Source organism: Tauraco erythrolophus, chromosome 4, assembly GCF_009769465.1.
Source record: "Tauraco erythrolophus isolate bTauEry1 chromosome 4, bTauEry1.pri, whole genome shotgun sequence".
In the NCBI taxonomy this organism is placed as follows: Eukaryota; Metazoa; Chordata; class Aves; order Musophagiformes; family Musophagidae; genus Tauraco; species Tauraco erythrolophus.
In genome coordinates this window covers 81,601,379-81,622,021 of record NC_141468.1, presented here as the reverse complement: position 1 = coordinate 81,622,021, position 20,643 = coordinate 81,601,379, and the positions used below count along the sequence as shown (strand labels likewise).

General features: G+C 41.3%; 1 protein-coding gene across 1 annotated transcript; it reads left to right on the top strand.

Moving 5' to 3' along the window:
- The first annotated feature begins 253 nt into the window (after positions 1-253).
- Positions 254-20,369, top strand: LOC104373299 (solute carrier organic anion transporter family member 1C1). The gene is made up of 14 exons (XM_086610589.1): positions 254-415; positions 4,568-4,709; positions 4,794-4,926; positions 6,579-6,694; positions 7,481-7,627; positions 7,744-7,842; positions 9,267-9,512; positions 10,391-10,555; positions 11,021-11,216; positions 12,702-12,864; positions 14,258-14,442; positions 15,712-15,776; positions 19,169-19,286; positions 20,153-20,369. Exons 1-14 carry the CDS (start codon positions 284-286, stop codon positions 20,367-20,369), a joined length of 2,124 nt encoding a protein of 707 aa, XP_086466715.1. The 5' UTR covers positions 254-283.
- Positions 20,370-20,643: the final 274 nt, after the last annotated feature.

The window sequence follows — 20,643 nt, the reverse complement described above, 5'->3', positions numbered from 1 at the left end:
AAAAAAGGAGGAGGGGAGTGGAGAGAGTGAAGACCATTTCACTTGAAAAGAAAGATGTCAAAACAAGATACTTCAGAATTTAAACAAATACACACTGTGAAACACCCAAGTCATTGATCCAAACCCTTTCCAATGAATAAAAATTCAGTTTCAACATCTCAGCATTTCCCTGTAACTACTGTTTCATCAGAAGAGTCCTTAAGCAACTCTGTTTTGGCATATTTGCTCTTGTATTCATTATGGTTTTCTCTTGGGTTCAGATAACTCAGCAAAGAAGTCAACCATGACAGTGGAAACAGAATCCAGCAATGTCGATGACTCAAATCAGGAAGCAGAACCTGCACAGCTTTTGGATGATGAAGGAAACAAAAATCTACCAGTCAAAAAGAAGGTTTCCTGTTGCACTGGATTGAAGGTTTGGTGCTTTATCAATATCACCACAAATTACTGTTTTCATATGTTAAGAAATGTTCAAGATATGACATGACAGATTACTTCGTTCCTGTTCCCTCTATCTTTTCTGGAACTGAATACACACTGGAGGTACAGGGAAGATTTGGATCCTGTCTTTAAAATTCCTAATTTAACATATTTACTCTCAAGTTACTCATAGCTAGATTTTCTTTTTGGTCATTGGAGGGATGTTGTAACCTCCCAGTGGAAGACATGAAGCATCCTAACATAGGTGGCTATGATACACCGTTGTCTGGAGGTTGCTATCACCACCCATTCTTGTAGGGCCAAAATAGGGTGAGGCAAATTTTATTCCAGGACTTTTGTCTAAGCCAGGGCTGTAGGCCAAACAGTCCACTGCTTCCCACAAGCATCCAAGCTTTCAAGAGCACACAAGAAGAATTGACAAAGCAAGTAAACAAATGAGAATTTTACTTTTGTGTTAAAGTCTTAGTATTTATTGCATCTGGCTGAGCTGCAGATATTGCAAGGGCAAGATTTCTGTTGACAGTCATATGTTTGGGTGTATGTTTTGACTACTTCAGCCACTTTCATCTCATGTTAAATTCTACAGGCTCAGTGAACTTGCAATCAGGGACACATTTTTCTGTATAAAAAGGTCTGTAAAATGAAAGATTAATGGAAAAATTAGGTAATTGCAAGATTCTCAAACATCCAAAATAGTTTGGTTTAAGTATCAAGTCAAGGTTGTAATATTTTTTATTTTATATGACTCACATTTGACACCCATATACACTTAGAAAAATAGAATCCGATCTCTCTGGGAGACTCACAGGACTAACTTTGCCATCACATACACAGGCAATGCTGCACAATTGTGTATCTATATCTAACTTTATGGCAATTAGAGTTTAATAGACACACTACTTGGAGGTAATAAAAGGCAAACTGTTATTCTCCCTCACCTTCCTATTAGATGTTTTGTAGTTTACCTGGGGATTACATTTTCAAACTCAAAAGACCCATGTCTTTTTTGTTTGTGTTTTCATGCTTATCAGCAGTTTGTGATTTCAGTCAAAACCCTTGAGAACACTGCTGACATAAGGCAAGAAAGGTGGATCTCACAGACTTTTTGCCAATCGAGCTCAGGAAATACAAACATATCAGAACAGAGACCATACTTGTGAGATTTTTCTCTTCGTTCTTAGACAAAAAGAGAATATGTATCTCTATTTTCAAGCTTTTATTTCCAGGATTGGCTTCATTTTTTCAACTAGACAGTATTGCAAAGTCTAAATCTACATTTACTTTTGTTTACCCAACGTTGTGTTGTATTGGAACTTTTACCCAGTGAGCAATAAGTCTATTTGTTTTTTAGACTATGTTGAAATAGCTGGATAATATTTAAACAAACTTAGTTTAACTTTTTATCAGATATATCTTTATTTGCAAAAGCTACAATGCATGTTGGCAGAAGCAACTATACAACTATAAAGAATATTAAGCTTTCCCTTATGAGGTATATGGTATAGAGATGACATAGCCATAACCCACACATTTCAAAATGTATCGTCTGACACAGAGATGAACTCAATCTTTACCACCTTCTGCATACTTTGAATAAAGCCTTTATTTTGATGACATATATGTCTGAGTTAAAATCAGTTATGAACTGACCTTAAACAACTCTCATGTAGCCCAAGCAAAAGGTAATTGGGGTTAAGATTAATTTTAGGTTGAACTAGTATCAGTAAATCTATCCTGATTAGGTATTTTACCTCTGGCAAATTTTACAGTTCTGCAACATCTAGAAATCTCACCATTTTGGCTCCCCAACACTGGGCCTCAGCTTTTTGATAAATTTAACCTCAGGATGTCGGTGAGGTAAGTAGTCCCAAGTGAATTGTTTGCCAGATTTGAGTTCACACTCCATAGGACTTTTGCTTTGGCAAACCTCTGGCCAGCTGACATGCGGAATAAGATTCTATAATCAGAATTACACAGTAGATATGTTTATTCAGCACTGGACGCACAGAGGATCCCTCCACCACAAACGTGTGCACCTTCAGAGGGATATTCCAGCGTTTAAAGTATGAGGTTTTACATATTCATTATGATTTCGGGGACAGGGAGGACATATTACAATTAGTCCTGGGAAGTTATTTACGTAAGCCCACCTCACCCCCCCTGCCACTGATCGTGCGCAGTTGGTCAGGGAGACTTCATCAGCATGAACTTTTCACCGTGGATGAAGTCAGAAGTCTTCATCAGTGTGACCTTCCCACCTTTCAGCTGGCTCCAGTCCATCAGTTTCTTATCTCCGAACCATGCTCAAAGATTTACAGTGTACTCCCAACTACTGTGGCATTTACCGCACTCAAGGTGTACAATGTATCCTTGTGTCCTTGTCCATACATACTGATTAAGAGTTAGTGTTCTTTATCTTAGCCTAAGGTCAGTTTTATATTTAACTCTTCGAATCATCACCGCAATGCAGAGAGGATCAGACTCAGACGGCTATCTCACCCCTGAGCTCTAAAGCAAGCATCCGCTCGTGGTGCAGCCCAGCACCAGCCCTCCACAGCAGGGAAAACCAGAGCAGGAGCAGCGCTGCTGGGAGATCAGCCCCATGCTTGGTAGCATTAGAGGGTGTGAAAAAATCACACACAGCATCATATCATAGAATCATCTGGTTGGAAGAAACCTTCAAGATCATCGAGTCCAACCACTCACCCTGCACTGTCAGGGTCCCTAAACCATATTGCTCAACACCAAATCTACATCGTAACCGCAATCTGAGTAACAAACATGCACCGTGATGATGACTCTATGGCCAGTTTCCCTGCCTCTACCTCTCGTTTTCTGTATTTATCTTTCCTCAGGCGTTTGTCGCTGCTTTATCATTCAGCTATTTCAGTAAAGCATTGTCTGGTATGATTATGAAAAGTTCCATCACTCAGATTGAACGAAGGTTTGACCTAACATCATCTACTGTCGTGGGGTAGCGGAAGACGGACTTCACCCCCGGTATCTCCCCGGGCTCCAAAACCGGCCGGATCCCGCACCCCCCTCAGGCCGGGGTAGAGACATCAGCGCTTCTGAGAATGCCCTATTTAAGTCAGGGACAAAGGAGCCGGAAAATGTGCTCCGGCCCTGCAGTGAGGGGGGGGACAGTGTCCCCGGGCAGCGGCCCACGCTGGGCCAGCGCCACCCGCTGAGGATGGCCACGGTGGAGAACTCGGGAGTGCCCCGTGCCGGGGTGCCACTAGGACAGGGCTGAGAGGGGAGAGATATGACCACATGGACAGCGGTCAGTGCGGATGGAGTGGGAGGAGGTGCCGGAGCAGGGATCGCCCTCAGCCCGCGGTGAGGCGGCACCAGCCCCCGCAGCCATGGCAGACTCGGTGGGGCACAGACCCACCGCAGCCCAGGGAGAAGCCTGTGCTGGAGCGGAGATGCTGAGCCTGAGGGAGGGTGTAGAGAATGAGACTCACAATGAAGTACAGACGCATCTGAAGTCCATGGAATGACCCACACCAGAGTGGGTGGCAGCTCCTTAAGAACCCGTGACTGCTGTTAGCCCATACCAGAATGATCTGATGGGTCAGGATTGCATCCTGCCAGAAGGACTCACAGTGGAGGAGTCTGTGGACTGTCCCATGAGGAGGGGATCCACTGGAGCAGGGAAAAGAGTGTGATGAGTCCTCCTCCTTTGGGAAAGGAGCGGCAGAAACAACCTGTGAGGAACTGACCTGCAACCCCATTCCCGGTCCCCTCGCGCCGCTGGGGGGAGGAGGCAGGGCCGGGAAGAAAGAAAAGGCAGTTGGGGGAGGTGTTGTTTTTAAGATCTGTCTTTGTTTCTTGTTATCCTCTCAAGTAATTGTTAATAAATTGAATTGATTTGTCCCCAAGTCTCTTTTGCCCAGGGCCATGGTCAGTGGGTACTACCTCTGTTCCTGTCTCACCCTCGGGCCTTTTGTTATATTTTTCTCCTCTGTATCTCACTAAGGGGAGAGGTGAGCAGCTGAGTGGTGGCTGAGCTGCAGCTGGGCTGAAACACGACACTGCTCCACACGGTTTTCAACGTATTTGATCCCTCTATGGCCAGTTTCCCTGCCTCTACCTCTCGTTTTCTGTATTAATCTTTCCTCAGGCGTTTGTCGCTGCTTTATCGTTCAGCTATTTCAGTAAAGCATTGTCTGGTACGATTATGAAAAGTTCCATCACTCAGATTGAACGAAGGTTTGACCTAACATCATCTACTGTTGGTTTCGTCGATGGAAGCTTTGAGATGGGTAATTGATATTCTGTAACAAGTAGAACATTTCAGAGAAATGAGGCACGACAGCTGGCACTGATTTTGTTTCCTTACCTTGCAGGTAACTTGCTGGTGATTGCATTTGTAAGCTACTTTGGAGCTAAACTTCATAGGCCCAAAGTAATAGCTGTTGGGTGCCTTACTATGGCTTTGGGAAGTCTTTTAACAGCAATGCCTCATTTCTTCATGGGATAGTAAGTAATAATCAAGATTAATTTGGGTAACCTAACATTGGAATAGGATACTGCTTTCTGGTTTTTGAATTAAAAAATTTTTCATTATATCTTGGAGAAATATGGCTCCTCTGAAGAAAAACTCGACTTCTCGTAAAAATAGGAAAATCACAATGCTTTAGTTTTCAGTCAGACTTTTTCAGAAAAGAGGCAAAGGAGGGAATGATTTTACAAAATAATTAAAATATACTTTTTCAGGAGGAAACACCTACCTATGAAAATCTTATGAAAATTCAAGTTTCAAAGAAGTTTTAAAGTTCTTTGACAATCTTCAACCATGCTATTATGCTGGTGCTATTGTTTTAATGAGTTATACACTCTTCCTGATTGGCAAACTCTAACACCTTATTGGGAAAATCAGTGTTAACTTCAGAATGAGGCATCGTTGGTTGTCAATAGAAATGTAAGGATTGTGTAGCAGGAAAGTCAAATCATGAAACACAGTAAAACTATGAGGAATACAGAATCCACCTATATGATTTGCAGAATAAGTTTGTGCTGTTTTGAACAGAATCTTGAAACTGAGCCGGTGACTTCATGTTGAGTGACATCTCTACCTGAAATATCACTTTATTTATAGTAACAGGTAACTCTCATGTAAAATCAGGGATCCAGAGCTTTACTTGGTGAAGAAACCAACCCACAAAGACACTCCTTAAAAGAAATCCCACTCCTTGAAAGAAGAAATCAGAACCTTGTTGTGTTAGATGATGCATTTTGCTCTCCTGTGGCGAACAGATGCTCCTCACACAAAGCAGCCTCTCAGCTTCATGGAGAGCCTGCAAATGGATCTGTGCTGGTAGAACTGGTCCCGGGGTTTTTCCTTTTCCCAATGCACAGGGCTGGTTAAGCTGATTTTCTGTGACTGGTTAAGCTAATTTTTATTCATCGTCTCCAGGCTTAGAGAATTACTGCATGTTGCTTGTATGTGATAATGTTTCTAGCCATAGCTAGCCAGTCATAACATATAGAGTAAGACATATTCTGTCGCTCTTTTAAATGTATTCATAGATTTCTAGTTTGGAAAAGACATTTGCCCTGCTCCCTGTTAATACAGCTAAAGGGTGTCTTTTAGCCACTATCTTTATCCACTCACTACTACACTACAGCTCTTTCCAAAGCCAATGCCAACCATCAGACAAACAGTTACTGCCTGAGGATGACTTCTCCTTATTCCTCTCCTCCCCTACCATCCAAAAATACATATCTAAGATGAAAAGGAGGACTTACCCTCACACTCAAGAGATTCTTCTTTTTCTTCTTGACTGTGGGATCAGCATAGGGACCTCACTTGGATCTGACTCAAAATTTTGACACTGAAAGTTCAATCCTATCTGATTCACTTTCAAAAGCCCTTTTCGATTTTCCAATTTTAAATGTTATTTCATCTAGACAGATGAATCTAAGTTTTATTTAGTCTTCTTTTTAGTGTTTTGGTTTTCCAAAATGTGCTTAAATAATCTTCTTTTTTGCTCCTTCACTAGCACTTTATATTGACATTTCAACAAAGGTAACTTTCTCTGTAGGGAAACAGCAGTCACGTGGTTCCTCCCTACTACACTAGTATTATCCTAATGAACACTGCTTCTAAACCTACTGTTGTGTGCTTTCAGTTACAAGTATGAGACAGCATCACATTCCACTTCTTCAGCCAACTTAACTTCAAGCATAAATCCTTGTTCCCTACATCAAGGTGTGAACAAAACCTTGTTGGAAGTCTCCCGATCAGGTAAGGAACTGTAAGCGTAAGTAAAAATACAGGAGCTAGTTTTACCCTTGGTTGCAAGTGGAATAAATCACTGTCCCCATGCAAGACGCTCAGTTAGATTCAATCAGTCTCTACCTGTCTATTACCAATACTTAAATGCACTTTATGCATCTCATTTGGAGAGGAAACGTCCAGCAACTATAAATTATAAGGATCCAGATCTTCGCTTTCCTGTGTTCACACTTCCGAATTACAGTAAAATTACCCTAACACTGAAGGGTATACTGAGGCTATGTTTGAAGGGATTCAATTATCCAGGACCTGGAGTTGAGGAGGTGGCAGAGATAATGTGATAGGACACAAAACTGCACAGAATTAACTGAAAATAAGATTTCTACAATCTCACAATTCAGAATACAGCTGTTTTACATGTTGCTTTGCATGGTATGTAGGTAGAGAAAAGAGACAAGCTGTGCCCTAGAAAGCATCTCAAACTTCTCATGTTGAAGATATATGTTATACACCAGGTAATATATTTATGACAATATCAATCTGGCATTTTTTTTACATAGGAGTTTTTTTCTGATGAAGGATCTGTATTTTTAGAAACCAAATATGACGGAGTTGGACAAAGGTGTTATTAAATGTATAATGAGGTTGATCACCTTTCACTAATGTTCCATAAGGAAAATCCTGTTAATACCTTAAATACTAAACTATAATAATCTCACATGCTGAATTTCCTGTGATTTGTCACTGTTTCCCGTTCAACTATTCCATTACAAAGACGTGAACTCTCATCTGCAGACTGTGAGAAGGAACCATCATCATATATGTGGATATATATCTTACTGGGAAACATGTTACGTGGAATTGGTGAGACACCAATAACTCCATTGGGCATCTCTTATCTTGATGATTTTGCTAAAGAAGAGGACGTTCCTGTGTATGTAGGTAATCTCAGCATGAAGTAAACTGAGAAATTCCTAGTATAAGAGGTCAATCATACTCTGCAGAAGAAAACATTCAGCCATGAAATTGTACTAGCATTTGCTTCATTATATTTTCAGCATGTTTACACACAATAGCCATGCTGGGCCCAATGTTTGGTTTCCTGTTGGGATCTTTATGTGCAAAACTGTACGTGGATATAGGATTTGTGGATTTAGGTAAGCAAAAGAGAGTAAAAGTGAAGGTAAGCTAATACTTGTTCATAACAGATTCCTCTACACAGTTGTGTAAGTTTTTATTGTATTAATTATATTAATATTTATATTGATTTCATTATTTTTATTATATACTTTATTACAAGTTTATGAAATTACTGGAATTTTTTAGGGTAAAGGCAGAATTAGAGGAAATGTATTTTAGAAATATGTTTTAGGATCAAAATACGTGTTAAACTTCAAAAGTTAGTACCAAGAACTCTCACAAACCCAAGAAATTTTACTAAACTGTGATCTTAGTGAAAGGATTCTGCTAGCATAGCAGTTTTACAATTTTGGTGGATTATCCGCCCTTTCAGCTGAGCATTTTATATTATTTACGTTTCATGTAATGTTTACAGTCCATTTTACATTTTTTGCCAACACTTGCTTATTCAGACAAAAAGAAAACACATGTATATATTCACATCTGCAAGATGCCAGAGGGTGTAGAGCAATCACTGTAAGTGGTGGCCATCCCGTTCCTTTTCGCTGGAAGAGACAGGGGCCATCTCTGAGGTGAGGTTTCCTGGCCAGCCTACCTCCCCACCTGCTGGACCAGACTGATGGAAACTCAGGCAGTGCAGACTGGTGACGGCCTTTTCAGCAAAAGGCCCAGCATAGCGGCAGCAGTGGGTGATCCTGTTTTACTAGTAAGACAGAGAAATTTTCAGGTCTTCAAGATCCTATAGTTAGATAGAAGAACTTTTTTCTTTGCCCTTTGTTAAACCAATGTTTGATTTTGCTTAAGCATAAGGACAGCGAGCCGATTCTGGTCATTCAGTGAAAAGTCTTATAGTGTTAGTCCACCACCAAACATCTCAGCATGTAATGATCATAAAAATCCAACCAACTACTTTCGTCTTCCTTGCAAAAGTTAAAGTTGTGGCTAATCTCACCAATGTCATAGAGAATGTCCATATGCTTAAAAGTACCGATAAAGTTCAGTTTACCAGAGAATGATCTCAATAGAAATGTATCAGCCCTAAAAGGATCCCATGCTTGAGGCCTGCCTGTTTTGATTTCCTATGTTTTGGACAAGGACCTCTGTGTTGCCATGTATGCCACAAAATGGCAGTCAGCGTATCATGTAGAAACGAGGCTTTGAGCCTCCTGATGTAGTGGCAAGTGCCCCTGCCCATGGCAGGGGTACTTGGAACTAAGTGATCTTTAAGGTCGCTTCCAACCCAAACAATTCTCTGATTCTATGATAACACCATTCGGGGTATGATTCCTGATGCCTTCACTGCATGAACCATCTCTCATTAGATGGTAATTGCTACCATTAAAAGTCAGACATTGTAAAACATAACTATTTTAACAAATGAAATGTGGGAAGGTTCAACTTCTTCATTTAGGTAACTTGTGTCTGTTTCTCTCAATTCTAGGAAACATCACTATCTCCCCACAGGATTCGCGTTGGGTGGGAGCATGGTGGCTTGGTTTTTTAATAAGTGGAGTAATCAGTTTCCTAGCTGCTCTTCCATTTTGCTTCCTGCCAAAGAGTCTGAAAAAGCCAAAGGAAGCCAATAATGACAAAACTTCACACGATCTCTTGGAAAACATGGACACAACAAGGAAGATGCTTCCTCCTGCAAAATCCAAGCCAAGGAAGTGGTCAGTAATGCTGAAAGGCAAGTACTTTGCATGTTGTGTAAATGTGGAAAGTAACAAGTACAATGTACAGTGGTAATGTGATAGTCCAGCAGAATATTTTGCCTCCACTGCAATTCAGTCTAAACTGGTTAGCTATCCCCAGGAAAGGAGGGGTCAGATTATTAGAAGGTCTAAGATTATTAGAAGTCAAAGAGCTTCTTCAAGACTGTGAGGTTCTGCATGTATCACCTGAGTGGCACCTACCTCTAAAATTTTGCGCCAGAAATTTGAACAGTGGAAAAATTGTTTCTGTATCAGAAAACCTAAAGAAATATTAGAAGGGTTCCTTTCTCAACACGAAAAGCCAAATTATTTATCTGATGACCACAGAGCTCACGGAGACTTTGAAGTACATTGATGCCTGAGGAAAATACAGCAGGCTTGAATATCAGCTCTTGTGCAGTCATTAAGCTAAGAAAGGGGTGGAAAGGTGTGGAGAAGAGATGACTTTGCATCCTTAGTCAAATTCCCCTGTCTTTGTCCATAACAAGATAGAAGACATTGGGCATCTCCACCAAGGCAGGGCTCACTCAGCCTTGAACCTGTGATGATATTCATGTAAGCTGAAAGAACTCTTTGCTGTGTGGAGCCCTTCAGTCTTCACAAGCAGATCTCCCTAGTGCACCTAGGCCTTAACCCATACTTGTGTTTCTTTTAGGATTCTCTTCCTCTACCTCAACTTTTGCTGTTTTTCAAGATCCTGATTTTGCTTTCAGATATTCATATGCAAATGAAGATCAGTACAGCTTGCACTTGGAGAGCCGAGAGAAGGATTTTGCCCTAAGTTTCATAGATTACTCACCACTAATTATGTTATGCATCTTTCAAAACCACCTCATATATCTCTTTCTTTCAGATTTCTATACCTCCCTGAAAAAAGTATTGAGTAATCGAATATACTTCACATTTTTGTGTAGCTCACTGTTACAGTTCAGTAGCTTTATTGGTTTCTTGACTTACAAACCAAAGTACATGGAACAGCAGTATGGACAATCTACATCTAAATCTAACTTTCTAATTGGTGAGTTATACTGTACAATGACTGTTTATGCCATAAGCAGGGCATGGAGAGAAGTTCTGTCATGCGTTTTCTGGGATTGAATTCTTTGCAGAACAGACTGATTTACATGGTGATCTGTCCTGAACTTAAATTATATGAAGGCAGCATACAAACTACAGTTTTGGGGCCTTTGGGACCAGAATAAGTAATTATGTTCTGTCAATTGTACCATATTATAGCAAGGACACTCTAAATACATAATGAATGTGGTGTGCTACAAGTGTCTTGCAATGGAAATTATTTTTGATGGTCAGGCACGTCAAAAATAGCATAAGCAACCAAGCGATTAGACTGAGCACAAAGCCACCTTGCATCATCATAACACAACATAAAGCTGCCAGGGATAACAAGCTGAGGACAGAGTTTGCCTCTTAAACCCAGTGTGACTCTCTTATTTTGGCCTTTCTCTTCTATAATCTCTTTTAGGATTGACAACCTTACCTCCTGTAGGTATTGGGATGTTCCTAGGAGGGGTTGTAATGAAGAAGTACAAAATGACCATGATTGGAGCAACCAAGTTTGCATTTTCCGTGTCATTTTTGTCTTATGTGATCACTCTCTTGAACTTTTTTGTTGGCTGTGAGAACCGTGCAGTAGCAGGAATGACAGTGTCCTACGAAGGGTGAGTATAAAACGAAGAAGAATGTTTTTCTCCATGGCAGCAATAGTTCAAAAAATGTCCTGTGACATCAAGGCTAAAATAGGAACATGCTTTTGCAATGCTTAAGAGAAAATGAACTCTATCACATGTTATCATTGTGATAGTTTTGTTGGTCAACAGAGTGTCAGCCTGCCAAAGCACAACACTGGTTAAAAATTAATTACATTAGCAAAATTGTATCATTATCAATGTAGGTTGATTGGCTCTGTGGGGGCTGATATTGCTGTTTCACACAATGCTATCTCTATACCAGAAACAATTTTCAGGCTCAGCTAAAGGGGGAAGCATGTGTAACAGAGAGCATGGGTAGCATATCCTGCACAGAGATGGAAAGACTGCCACATGATAGACTCTCAGCCTGCTGTAAACCAAAAGGAAGCTTTTATCCCTACTGAAGATTCTCCCTCCTTTCACGAGAGAATAAGGGCTTAAAAATTACAGGCTATTATTTGTTCTTGGAGTGAGTAAAGACACCAGTACAGGGAATGTGTGCTAGGATCTGATTGTCCAAGGGGCCTAGTGACACACTAGCATATGAGTTGTCACTGCCTCATGTCCAGCCTAATTAGAGTACTTCATGGCTAGTGCAAACCTGTCTGTATCTCTCTGAAGACTTGCTTGTTCAGTAATTTGTCACTACAGTTCGTTTATCAAGCCACACTGGTTCACAGCTGAAAAGGTAGAACTACTATAGAACTACTACAGTAGAACTATTGTAGAGCAGGTAGGATGCCAAGGATGTTTACATTTGTTGGAACCTGAAGACTAATTGTCTGCTTCTTCTCCTGTACCCTGCAATGTTTTCACTAAGAATGCAAATGGTAGATCAGGAAAAATGTTTAGTAAGTGCTGAGATGAAAGAGGCAGCAAGCACATAACCTTAATTAACCCAGAAAGATGAGGGAAGACATTCCCCTTTGTTACAGACCTTGATACCCGAAGGAGGTCTGAAAGTAAAATGAAATACTGCATTCTCCATGTCCTCTAGGAAGAGTCAGGCTAGGCTTTAAAAGAGGGGCCTTTTTAATTATGTAGACCAGGAAATCTAGTTTCTACAATTAGTTCATTTTTATCAGTGGCTAAAGATGTATTTGATAAGGCTGTGATAACTGTTGCTAGCTCTATGTACAACTAGAGGGTAGCCAAGCTGACATCTCAAAGCCTTTCAGCTTTCCTGTCTATACCTGCCCGTGAAAATCAGCAGCAGCATTTTTACATGTTTTAAAATTCTTTATAACCCAGTAATCACTTTAAAATCAGTGCAAGAGGGCTGGAATCTCAAGCAAAGAGATCAGTACTGTAGACACTCAGCTATGAAAACATATGTTCTGGGCATACGAGGTGGGTTCAGCACAGCAACACGGTCACACAGAAGGGACTACGCTGACCTCAGCACTGAATTAAAAGTTCCTACACTCTTACACCTGTCTGAACTTAACTTCTCAGGGAACCCATTCCATACCACGAAAATGCCTTATTATCTGAGTGCAATTCTGGCTGCAATTGTGCCTCGAATGTGTGGGATCCTGTCTGTGGAGACAATGGACTCACGTACGTTTCGGCATGCCTAGCTGGGTGCACGAATTCAGTGGGACGTGGCAAGAACATGGTAAGGCTCTGCTTTAGTTTCTGCTTTTTTCTGGCTTATTTTCCATGTAACTTCAGGAATTTCGTAGTATAATTCATTTAAGCGAAACCGAAGTTACTGGGGACTAGTCACATGATTTCTGATTATGAGTCAGATATATTTATGATTTCTGGCTACAAACAGCCCAGAAGACAGAGAGATTTCTCTGAGTTATTGCACATTAAGCAAAAAGCCCTAGGTCTTTGTTGTAGATCCTAACTTTCATCTTTTGTAAATTGAACAAGGGGGGAAACAAAAAATCCAAAATGGTTACCTGTTGTCTGAAGCTTGTCCATGGCTTGCCTTTCATAAAGCTTATTCTGGCTGCCCTGAGGTTTCTAGCCAACAGTTGAAGTACACCAAGTGTCTTCCCTGACACTGATCATTAAATGTGTAAGTATGAAGAATGATTCGAGGGGAGGCAGCTTTTTTCCTCCGTGTGAGACTCTGGGATTGCAGGACACTCACTATTTTTTTGAATGACTGATTTCTGATTTTCGTAGTGTGCAGAAGCCCAGAGAGGCAACTCCATTCCATGGATACAAGCCTTCATTGGACTGTGTTGTTCCTATGTTTTTTGATGTCAGATGGTGGCTCCAGAAGATATGTGGTCTAGAGCATGTCTCTTGCACTCTGTCAGAATTTTCTCTCTAACAGATTTCTCGTTGTAGCTCGTTTCTCTCTGATGTCTACAGTCATCTTCTCCAAAAGACATTCTTCAAATCTTAAGGTGGGAGGCAGGGGAGAAGGGCTTAACAGTGTCTGTCACAGTGGGACTACTGTCTCCCACACGTCTGTCTCTTTAGAGGTTAAGGTTTGTGGCTCACAGTTCCCCTTACCTCAACACATACTCAAGCTCTTGTTAAAAGCTGTTGCTCTTAAGCTATCAGTACACCTACTGCTGATCTCAGGGCACTGCATGACCTGTGTCTCAACAGGTAGCTGCTTCTTACAGCTGTGAAGTACCACTGGTGGATCAGCATTAGCAAAGACAGACCTGTGATCCACGTGCTTTTCACAGAGACGTGTCACTTAGCAGCAAAAGGCAAAGCTCCCTGAGCCTTGCTGTTCCTTTCACCTGCCCTCCAGGGATGCAAAGGATGAGGCCAGCCTCAGAGGTCCTGCATGTCCTCCAAACATCTTCCGAAGAGGAGTGCTATGTCCACTGATAAAAACATTCTGGCATGGAACATTCCTTCCGAGATTGAGCACTGTTTGTAAGAAAGAAAAGAAGCAGCTGCTGGCCATTGGCTCAAGAAAGGCAAATAAGATAGAAACAGGATGCTTGGGAAGGTTTCAAACTCTGTCAGTGTCTGAAGGCAGGATTCTCCAGTGCATGAGCAATGTTCTACCAAATCTTCTTTGTGTCTTCCAGGTCTTCCATAACTGCAGCTGTCTTAAAGTCAGCAGTTCATGGACAGGAAATACTTCTGTCACTTTGGGGCAATGTCCGAAAAGTGAAGATTGTTCAATGAATTTTGTTTATTATACAGTAATACAAGTCATAAGTGGTTTTTGCTACGCATTGGGAGGCACCCCAGCATACATGATTATGTTTCGGTAAGTAAAACTGTACCAAAGGTAGAGGTTTTCCAATAAGGGGATCAAAATTACGTTTAGGGTTCTCTCTTTCCCTTACGAAAAAACACATTCTTGCAGTATAACAAGCTTTCTTTAAGCACTTTTGGCATTTCCCTTTTGTTTGTAGCCATTGGCATCAAACCTTACTTTGCTCCTCTCTGTTAGTTGCTTCTAGTGTGTTGCTTCCAACTACTGCAAAATGGTTTATCTTATGCCTGTCATTTGCCCAGATTTTCCAGAACGCATCCATTCCATTCTCTGCTTGGATATTCTGGCTGTATGGATTTCGAAAATTCCATGCATTTGTCAGGATTTCTGGATGTGGGGGTTGCCCTAACAGATTGTGCCTATCAGATGTCTGGGAATTCAGGACATATGAGGGCTCGATCTGAGGCTCCTATGCTCGTGTCTGTTGAGGTACACAGGTGCAGGTGTATCAGGATGCAATTTGAAATCTCATATACAAATTAGCATGTACTTTTCAGCAACCTGAAGAGACAACTCAGTAGAAAAATGCATTAGCAGCAAATTTAATGGTAGTCCTAAGGCCATTCTGTCATCTTAAATGAGCACGGAAAAGAGAACATGGAACAAGAAGAGAGAACAAGGAATTCCTCTCACTTCCTCAGCTCTGTGAGACGTCTTTCTGAGTGTTGACCATGTTAATATTTGTAAGGAGATGGCAGAGGCTAGGTATATAATGGATTCAAGATCAGTGCCCATTTCTGATGCTTGGAGTGTTCCTCATGGAACAGATGGGCGTATTGCCAGATGGCTTTGCATAGTTCAAGATGTAGCGTTGTACAGAGAAATGCCATGCAAGTATAAAAAGATGACACACTAACGCAGCCACTTAACACATTTTTGTCCTAGGGCAATATGATATTTCATTTCAAATGAATAAGGTATATCCAATTAAGTGAGGAAAATGTATACCAGGGAGTTAAGGCAGTTGGAGAGCCATTTCAATAATACAAGGATAAAATGTGATTATGACTTTAAATTTTCACTATTTTAATTATGCTTAGCAAATAGATTTCTCAGGAGCTAGGTGATGGAAAACAATAGCTTAATTCACTTTTTTCATGTCACTTAAAATATTTTCAGCAGATGCAGAAAGCACTCTCCTTTCAAAGCTTGGCTTTCTGTCATTAAGACTTTTAAGTTAAGGGTAACTAATGGCAGTTTGATAGGCATGTCTAAGCACTAGATAGACACATCCTTCATACTTACCTCTCTTTCTTTCAGATGTGTTCAGCCAGAGTTGAAATCTCTTGCAGTTGGTCTACACACACTCGTCATGAGACTCCTAGGTAAGAGAAATCATTCTAAGATGCCTTCTCGTGTGGCTTTAAATGACACCTGTGCAACCACAATTTGTAAACCAGATGTATCCTCAAAATAGCTGTTAGATCCTGGGCTGTTCCTGAAGCTCCTGGTGTGTTTCTGAATGTCCAATATTCAGTCAAGAGTTTATTGGGAAACCAGCTGACACCATTCTGAAAATCTTTGACCTGCTGATTAAATAGCATTTGGGAGCCTGGCGTTTCCTCTTTGTTGAAACTTCACTTTCCCGGTAGACGACAGCTTAGATTTCAATTCCTTTTAAGCACGCTGCAATGCTCTTTTTTTTAACTTTTTTGTTTGAGAGTTGCTAATGAGATGATTGATTAAGACACCTAGGAAGGCAAGGAAACACCTCTCCGTTTTCTTTCGTTCTCTTTGTCAATGGAATAGGAATAGCTGCATTTCAGAAATATAAAGTGGGTGTGAAGAGACAAAGACAAGCCACATGGATTTCTTATGAAGCCTTAAAAATCAACAGCAGTTTACAAATGTCTGCAATCAGAGCTAGGTTAGGGCTGTAGTCTCTTTTCAGGATTGTGATGGGACATTTTGAGATAGGAAGGTGTATCCACACTTTGTCCTCTTCTACTTTTCTCATCACGCAATGGAGCGACAGAATTTCTCCATCAGCTCTCAGAACAAAAATACCAATAGGACTGTTGGAGCAATTTCAGCCATAGTAAATAAAGAAAAAAGCATTATGAAAAAAGAACTGTCCCCGTTCCATAGGCTTCTGTTTCTGCACATTGAGCCAGCGTGCTCCTTCTATTACTTTGCACTCGGAGATTAAATCTGAGGGCTCCCATCTTCCTTCTCTAAGCAACCTTCAAAATGAGCATTTGTCCTATCATACTTTGACTACGACACTGATGATTGTAATACACAGGCCTTTCTCGATAGATTACTGTGTTCAGACTCTCACAAGAGCCCAAGGGTAGAACAGACTAAGAGTATATCTTTTTTTACAAAATAAATTCTTTCCTGTATAAGAATGCTTCTGTAGGAACAAAGCTAATATGAAAAATGGTCCTCTACATGCTGAAACCTGCATTCCTCTGAAGTTAACACTCACCTTTACTTCAGCAAGGCTAGGATTCTGTCCTGTGTCTGCCATGCTTTACAGTAAAACATAAGCTCAGATCTGGCCAAGACTCGCTCAGGATTTCAGTTCTTTTATCTTCATTCAGGCAGAAGGGACTATCAGCCAGTGTCAGTAATTTAGGTCATGCAGAGAAGAAAGAGCCAGACCTCCGTTGAGTGCTCCAAACGCACAACCAGTCCAGCTCTCCCTTACAGGAACTTAGCATGCACTGGAAGCCAGCAGTTGCTCTCAGAGTCGTGCTGGAGAAACCAACGTGCATGTCTATAAGCCTGGCCAAACCCATCAGACCACGTTTCCTGGGGACTGATGATCCTCTTGGCACAGAGAGGGCGTCCCAGCTTACAGTTATTCTGATATAGGAAAAGAAAAAATCTCTCCACAGTCCAATCCACCTATTGCCACTAGTGCTGTGTGTAACTTGCCACTAAGAAAATAGAAAGTTGATTTCTAAAAAGACATCCGAATGCCTAAAAAGTTACTAAAAAAACCTAAAAAAGCTTAGGTTTTAGTTACTAACTAAAAAGTTACTGAATGCCTTCTTTGCCTCAGTCTATACTGCTGGAGGCTAGCCTGATGAGCCTCGGAACCCTGAGGCTCCTGAGGAAGTCAGGATAGAGGAAGAGTCTATCCTGGTTGATGAGGACTTGATTAGGGACCAGTTAAGCAATCTGGCCATCCATAAATCCATGGGTCCTGATGGGATGCACCTGCAGGTGCTGAGGTAAGTGGCGGATGTCATTGCCAGGCCACTCGCCATCATTTTTGCTAAATCGTGGGGAATGGGAGAGATGCCTGAGGACTGGAGGAAAGCAAATGTCACTCCGGTCTTCAAAAACAGCAAGAAGGAAGACCCAGGTAACTATAGACCGGTCAGCCTCGCCTCCATCCCTGGAAAGATAATGGAACAACTTATCCTTGGTGTTGTCTCTAGGCATATCAAGGACAAGAGGGTCATTAGGGACAGTCAACATGGCTTCACTAAGGGGAAGTCACGGTTGACAAACCTGATAGCCTTTTATGAGGACATCACCCAGTGGGTGGTTGATGGTAGAGCAGTGGATGTGGTCTATCTTGACTTCAGTAAAGCATTTGACACAGTCTCCCACGGCATCCTCACAGCTAAACTGAGGAAGTGTGGTCTGGATGATCAGGTAGTGAGGTGGATTGTTAACTGGCTGGAGGATAGAAGCCAGAGAGTAGTGGTCAATGGGACAGAGTCCAGTTGGAGGCTTGTATCCAGTGGAGTCCCTCAAGGGTCGGTACTGGGACCAGTATTGTTCAACATATTCATCAATGACGTGGATGAGGGAATAGAGTGCATGGTAGGCAAGTTTGCTGATGACATTAAACTGGGAGGAGTGGCTGACACACCAGAAGGCTGTGCTGCCATTCAGAGAGACCTGGACAGGCTGGAGAGTTGGGCGGGGAGAAATTTAATGAAATACAACAAGAGCAAGACTAGAATCTTGCATTTGGGTAAGAACAACCCCATGTACAAGCACAAGTTGGAGACTGAACTGCTGGGGAGCAGCACAGAGGAAAGGGACCTGGGGATCCTGGTGGACAGCAGGATGACCATGAGCCAGCAATGTGCCCTTGTGGCCAAGAAGGCCAATGGCATCCTGGGGTGTATTAGAAGGGGTGTGGTTAGAAGGTTGGAAGAGGTTTCCCCTCCCCCCCCTCTGCCCTGGTGAGGCCACATCTGGAATATTGTGTCCAGTTCTGGGCCCCTCAGTTCAGGAAGGACAGGGAACTCCTTGAGGGAGTCCAGCGCTTGGCCACAAAGATAATTAAGGGAGTGGAGCATCTCCCTTATGAGGAAAGGCTGAGAGAGCTGGGTCTCTTTAGCTTGGAGAAGAGGAGACGGAGGAGGGACCTCATTAATGTTTATAAATATGTAAAGGGTGACTGTCATGAGGATGGAGCCAGGCTCTTCTCACTGGCATCCAATGATAGGAAAGGGGAGATGGATATAAGTTGGAACATAGGAGGTTCCGCTTAAACATGAGGAAGAACTTCTTCCCAGTAAGGGTAACAGAACACTGGAACAGGCTGCCCAGAGAGGTTGTGGAGTCTCCTTCTCTGGAGATGTTCAAAACCTGCCTGGACGTGTTCTTGTATGATCTGATCTAGGTGGTCCTGCTCCAGCAAGGGGATTGGACTGGATGATCTTTTGAGGTCCCTTCCAATCCCTAACATTTTGTGATTCTGTCTCTCCTGTGATTTCTTGTGACATTTTTACTTGTTTCCTTGCAGCTGGGCTTCCAGCACCAGTTTATTTTGGTGCACTGATTGACAAGACATGCTTGAAATGGGGAAGCAGAAGCTGTGGTCTGCAAGGAGCTTGCAGGCTGTACGACTCCCATGCATACAGGTAAGGCAAATCAGGGCACAAAAAGTCTCATGCATTTCCTCTCTAAAGACAGCCACACTTTATTCTGTTCTACTGTAACGTGTGGGGCCACTGATCAAAAATGACAGTTGGACACTAGGTCTGGACTCCAATTTCGGTCAGTTCAGAATTCCTGGAACTGAGAAATCTTAAGATCAAATCTTAGATTCTTAGTCAGTTTTTTTGTTATGCAAAAAACATTTCATATAAATGGCAGAGATTTCTGGAACGAATTGTGTATTTTTAACACCTTTTGAGTCAATTTAAAAGACCCAGGATTGTATGATTTACCATCAAGATGAACGCTACACAAATATACCTTATTTGCAGGTAGCTTGTTCATAGTGGCAAGAATTTTAACTTTGTGCATTGGCCACATTTGAGAGAAAAAGAAATGAAAGAAAATCACATTGAGCAGCTGAAGGTATTGGTTAAAAACAAACGCTATCAGTCTCCAGGAGGAATATTTTTTTCAGTTTCTATCAAATCTTGGCCCCTTCCAATGTGTTTTTTGTTTTTACATTCAATAATCCACTCTGGCGATTCCAATGTATTTCTAGCCCTAAAACATCTAAGGTCTTAAAATGTTCCAAAATTCTTCAGAAACAAAGAGAAGATGATGGAAGTATCACTTTGCAACTATCTTTATAAGCAAAAAGAATAAGATTAATTCTTTAGCAGACGTTTTCTTCAGCAAAAAGTCCCGTTTGTGGTACCATTCACAAAGAATGACTTTTAATGTTTTTTTCTAAGCTTTTTTGGTATATAAATGAAAATATACAGTTATTTTACTCATTGTTTTTGAAAACTCCGATGTCTGGTACTATCTTCTATGCTTTATCCCACAGGTATGTCTACCTTGGTTTAACAGCGGTGTTAAGAGGTCCTTCCTACTTTGTTGCAATCCCTTTTTATATATTGGTAAAGAAACACTTTCAAAATAAGAACTCCAGGCCTATAGAGAATGGAGGAAGAGAAGATGCTCCTATGAATAAAGAAGATAATTGCAAGATCAAAGAGCATTTGTCAGGTTCTTCTGATGCAGAGAACGAGTCATGTATTTAGAAAGTAAGTTAGACCAATGTCACATGAATCAGGACAGCTTCTTTTAGAAACAACTTTCACAATGCTATGAGTAACTAAATAATAAACAATCATTTAGAAAGTAAAACTAACAGCAAACCCATTATCAAGAAGAAGAAGTAACATACAGTATGAAAGTGCCTTACTTGTACCTGGTTACCAATAACAGACAGAACAAGCTCCATGAACTACACAAAAGTCTCAACAGATAAAGGAAAAGCTCCCTTGGCATTTCTAATATAGCCAGTCTGCAGTT